At 49.5% G+C, this 4608-nt stretch overlaps 1 protein-coding gene across 1 annotated transcript; it reads right to left on the reverse strand.

The window, feature by feature from the left end:
* Positions 1 to 700: 700 nt before the first annotated feature.
* IL13 (interleukin 13) lies at positions 701 to 1528 on the reverse strand. The gene is made up of 3 exons (XM_006872946.1): positions 1490 to 1528; positions 1139 to 1246; positions 701 to 805 (listed from the first exon to the last, which is right to left on the reverse strand). The coding sequence occupies exons 1-3, from the start codon at positions 1520 to 1522 to the stop codon at positions 701 to 703; spliced, it is 246 nt and encodes an 81-aa protein (XP_006873008.1). The 5' UTR covers positions 1523 to 1528.
* Positions 1529 to 4608: the final 3080 nt, after the last annotated feature.

A 4608-nucleotide genomic window follows, 5' to 3' on the forward strand; every position in this document is an offset into this window, starting at 1 on the left:
CCCCAGTATACCCCCCCCCCCCAGCAACTTTCTAGGCTGCTCTTCTCTATATATTAATTCTTCAATAACATATTTTAATATTTAACTTTAAATACAAAGGAAACAATAAATTACTTCTTGGCTGGGGGCTGATTGCTGGCTTCAGAGGGAGCGTGAGGCCCAGGGCCCAGTGAGGTAGCAGAACGCTGCGCACAGTACTTTCATTCGGGACCCCTAGCACCCACTGCTTAGTGCTGGAGCTCCCCTTTCCCAGGCCCTGGACTCTAAGGTCTGGCAGCACCAGTCCCTCCCTATCCCCAGTATGGACAAACACACTGTTTAAATAACACACAATAATAAATAAGACCAAGAAGAAATGTGCCTGAGCTGCTCTTTGCTCCAGGTACTCCTGTATGGTGTGGCTCCCTCTCCCACTACGTAACTGGCACTATAATGCCACGTTTTGCTCTAAGGAAAGGGAGGGTGGGTAGGGAGATAATGTCTCCTCTGCCCGGGCAGAGGAGACCCACTTGGTTGAGCTGTTGGTACCAAAGAAAAAGCAGCTGCAGGCTGAGATCTAACTAAAGAAATTCTACCCACCTTCCCTCTTCTAGCCCTCCCCCCACCCCCAGTACATTTTTGACATCTGCAAGAAACATGAATCTGCAACTTAAATAGTCATGGTCTGTTTCTGCAAATAATGCCTCGAGCTTTTCATGCATCAGTTATGACGTTCATGGCGGTAGATGCTCCTTAAATGTTCAAGCAGGTTCTTTAAGAATGGGATCAGTTCGATTTTGGTGTCTCGGATTTGCAAGCTGGAAACCTGCAGCATGACAAAGAGGTCAGCATGTTAATAGGATGCGAGTAGTAAGGATGAGGGGTAACATCTGCCAGGGGTTTTCCAGACCGGCTCATTTAACCATCACAGAGCCCCACATTTCACAAACCATGGAAGCAGACTCAGGGAGCAGTTAGGAGGCCTTTCAGCTCAGAGCCTGTAAATTCCACAGGCCATGTACTTGCCACCACAGTGACCCACCCCTGAGTTGGTACATGCCTCTGGTGCTTGACCAGGGTCCCCCATTGCTGCCAGGGCTGAGGAAGAGGCCGAGGCTGGCAGAAGAGAGCGTAGGGCAGGGCCTGGGGGAAGACTCACACTGGCTGGGGGCTTGTATTGTGTGCAGGCACTACTCAATATCCTCTTGGTATTCCGGATGGTGCTACAGTTAGAGACGTTGCTTAGGGCATCCATTGCTGCACAGTACTGTAGGGAAGAGGTCACCGAGAAGTCAGGTCCAGCCCAGTGGTTCAGGAGGGCTGCCCGCAGTGAGTATACAGGAAGAGGGGGTTTAAGTGGTGAAAAGGACCCAGATTATAAGACAGAAGGTAGCACTTGAAGCTTTCTTGGAACCCCCAGTGGTGTGAGTGAGGCTTAGAGAAGATAGACCCAAGGTCTACAGCCACTGATCCCTCCCTTGTCTCTCCTCCAGCGACCAGGGGTCCTTACCACATTGCCTGTCAGATTGACGCTCCACACCATGCTGCCACTGCACTTGGTTGCCTGAGGAAGCAAAAAGACAGTAAGCAGGGAGCTGGTGGTGGTCCTAGCCACCCTGAGATAGCCCAGGCCAGGTGTCTGAAAGAATCAGCATCCACCAGCATGTTTATGATAGCACAGGGCAGGCCTGGCAGCCCCCGTACCCCCCAACTTTGTTCCGGCTCTGCATCCTTGGGGAGACCCATCATGCAGGGTCTTGAAGCTGAGAGAGAAAACTGGTGAAGGGACAAGCCTTGTGCAAAGCTACCCAGGGCTGAGGAAAAATGACAGAAGACATGAGGTCTACCAGTTAGGGCCTGCAAGGAAGGAAATCTCGAGGGTATCTTGTGAGAAGAGGTGGTCTGGGCTGCTAGTGGCCTGGACACAGCAGATAGGAGGTGTGGGCCTGGGGTATAAACACCCTGCCTTTTGGATTGAGGAATACAGCAGTTGGGGGCATGGACATGATGGTCAGCTTGGTTTGAATCTGATCTCTGTCATTTACAGACCCTATGTCTATCAGCAGTCACGTCACCGCCCTGAGCCTTAGTCAGTAAAATGGGGTCATCGTGCATGCTTATGAGGCTGTCTGCAGCAGTGAAACGAGGTATTAGATTGCCAACAATGGCCTGGCTCATAATATGTGCTCAGAAAGTGTGAGCTGTTACTAGTGACCGGAGGAGTTGTCTCTAATAATGAATCCTTCCATAAGAATGGAGTTAACTGAGATGCTGTGAATAATGATCCCATTGTTGTTGTTGAGTATCATGGAGTCGGTTCCGACTCATAGCGACCCTGTACAGGGTTTCCACGTCTGTAAATCTTTACGGGAGCAGAATGCCACATCTTTCTCCTGTGGAATCGCTGGTAGTTCCGAACTGCTGACCTTGAGGTTGGCAGCCCGACTCGTAACCACTATACTACCAGAACTCCTTAACGATCCCATTATTGCATTCTAATTCTAGTTGGCAAAAGCCTAATAGTTCTGGGACATGCTGGTCCTTCTGGGCCTCTCTCTGCTCCAGAATGCTTGAGCAGCAGGTGGTCCCTGGAGGCTCTGTTGGGGGCTCCATTAAGCCTCTTCACAGTTCCAGCCACCTTCCTATTCATCAACCCATCCTTTCTCTGTCTGGTCCATGGGGTTTTTTCCTAACCCACAGGCAGCCTCCGTTTAAACCCACCACTCTTCCTAGGAGTCACCCCAGCTCAACAGCCTTAGGACTGGAGCCTTGACTGGTGCACACTCACCTTCAGTGTGATGTTCAGCTCATCCATGAGCTCCTGGAGGACCTTGGTTCGATGCATCATGGGGGCTGGGATGACTAGGTGACTGCCAAGGCAGGTGAGAGCAATGACCATAACCAACCAGTACGCCATGGGGCCCAGAGCTAACAGCAGAGCAGTGAGGAGTAGACACACGAGCAGGCCTAAGCTGAGCGGCTGTGGCTTTGGCCTCTGGTGGCAGCTTTTATAGGCCCAAGGGGTGACGCTTCACACTCTGGTCTGTGCTTTGTCAGGTATTATCTATAAACCACATCTTTACTCATCTTGATTTTGTTTTGTGGAAAATCCATTGTCACATAAAGGAAAGATCTGATTTCTTGTGGACTTGAGGGGGGCCTCGGCAGAGTTTCCAATATCTGGATGGGCTCCCTCTAGGGGGTGGGCAAGAGGATCCTGAGGGGGTCTGGTGGCAGTGGTGCCAGCTTGAGTGCCAGCAGTTTTGTCTAGTTACCATCTGGAGCACCTGACCAGCAGACCCCTTGGGGTCACCGGAAGTGCTGTGATTACAGTACATCAACAGTGGGAATTTGGTGGGTTTATATTTACAATGAACTTGTTGTGTAAATTACCAAAGTAATAATATATGCTTTCGATAAAATATTAAAACAGGACAAAAGGAGATGAATACTGTTCCCTGCTATGGCCCACTTGGTTCCTCCCGGCTCTACCGTGGGAAGAAGTATAAATGCTCAGATTTCCCGTAGGCTTCCGAGCTCCTCCTGGACCTTCCCTGTGTCACGTCGCCTGGATGATGACTGTGAGCATGGGCAGCCTGGACACCGGGGGAGCCTCCTAGGCCTCCAGCCATGAGCTACCCTGCTGGAAATCCCATACTGGGCCAGCTAGCTTCTGCTAGCTGTTCCCAGTGCCCCTGGAACTCCACCAGCTTTGCCCACTAGTCCCTGCCACAGTGAGATGAGAGCTGTGGAGGACAGCTCCGGGGCCATCTTGGCTTCAGGTCCCTCTGAAGGGATGCAGCATTTTCCTGCTCTTTCCTCGTTGTCCTGGTTGTTGTTGTTGCTGTTAAGTGCCTTGGAGTCGGTTCCGACTCATAGCAGCTGGTGGATTTGAGCCACTGACCTTGTGGTTAGCAGTCCAGTGCTTATCCTACAGTGTCACAAACCCCAAAATTGAGGCAGAAGCATTTGTCTATTGGGTGCTGATGTCAAGCTCTCTCCCTCACCCACTTTCTCCTCCAAGTCCAGCCCCTACCTCTCCAGGCCCTCTCTCCCAGTGGGCAGTGGCTTCATTCCATACAGTAGCTCATGGGATCCCGCCCCTCCCTGTGGACCTCCACCCATACTAGACCATGTAGAATCCTTAGTAATGTCTATTATTAATTTTCATCATACTGATGATCATATGAGAAAAAAGTGTAAATTGCTTAAATGTAATGTTTCTTAGATTATATCAATTGTTGTTAGGTGCTATGGACTCGGTACTGACTCATAGCAACCCTATCTATGTACAACAGAATAAAACACTGCCTGGTTCTGCATCAACCACACAATCACTGTTACTATTGAGCCCGTTGCAGATGCCTCTGATTATATCAATATTAACAACAAGCTTACTTAGTAAAAAATTTAAAAACTGAATTATTAGTTGCATTATTAGTAACTGAGCAGAGAGCATTTCTTGATTTTTTTCCCCTTTACTACATTCTCAAAAAGTTATTGACATAGGTTTACAAATGCTAATCATCACAATACAATAGCTTGTGGTGGTTGTGCTGGCGAGTCGATTCTGACCCATAGTGACCCTGTATAGGGTTTCCAAGAGCAGTTGGTGAGCTTGAACCACTG

This window comes from Chrysochloris asiatica, unplaced genomic scaffold (genome assembly GCF_000296735.1).
Source record: "Chrysochloris asiatica unplaced genomic scaffold, ChrAsi1.0 scaffold00215, whole genome shotgun sequence".
NCBI classification, from domain to species: Eukaryota; Metazoa; Chordata; class Mammalia; order Afrosoricida; family Chrysochloridae; genus Chrysochloris; species Chrysochloris asiatica.

Excerpts from the sequence above, each read along its gene's own strand:
- IL13 (XM_006872946.1), bottom strand. The coding sequence starts at position 1,522 with ATGGTGTGGAGCGTCAATCTGACAGGCAATGTG. Across the intron at positions 1,247-1,489 it reads TCAATCTGACAGGCAATGTG|TACTGTGCAGCAATGGATGC; the intron begins GTAAGGACCCCT and ends TCTTCCCTACAG. Across the intron at positions 806-1,138 it reads AATACAAGCCCCCAGCCAGT|GTTTCCAGCTTGCAAATCCG; the intron begins GTGAGTCTTCCC and ends GTCATGCTGCAG.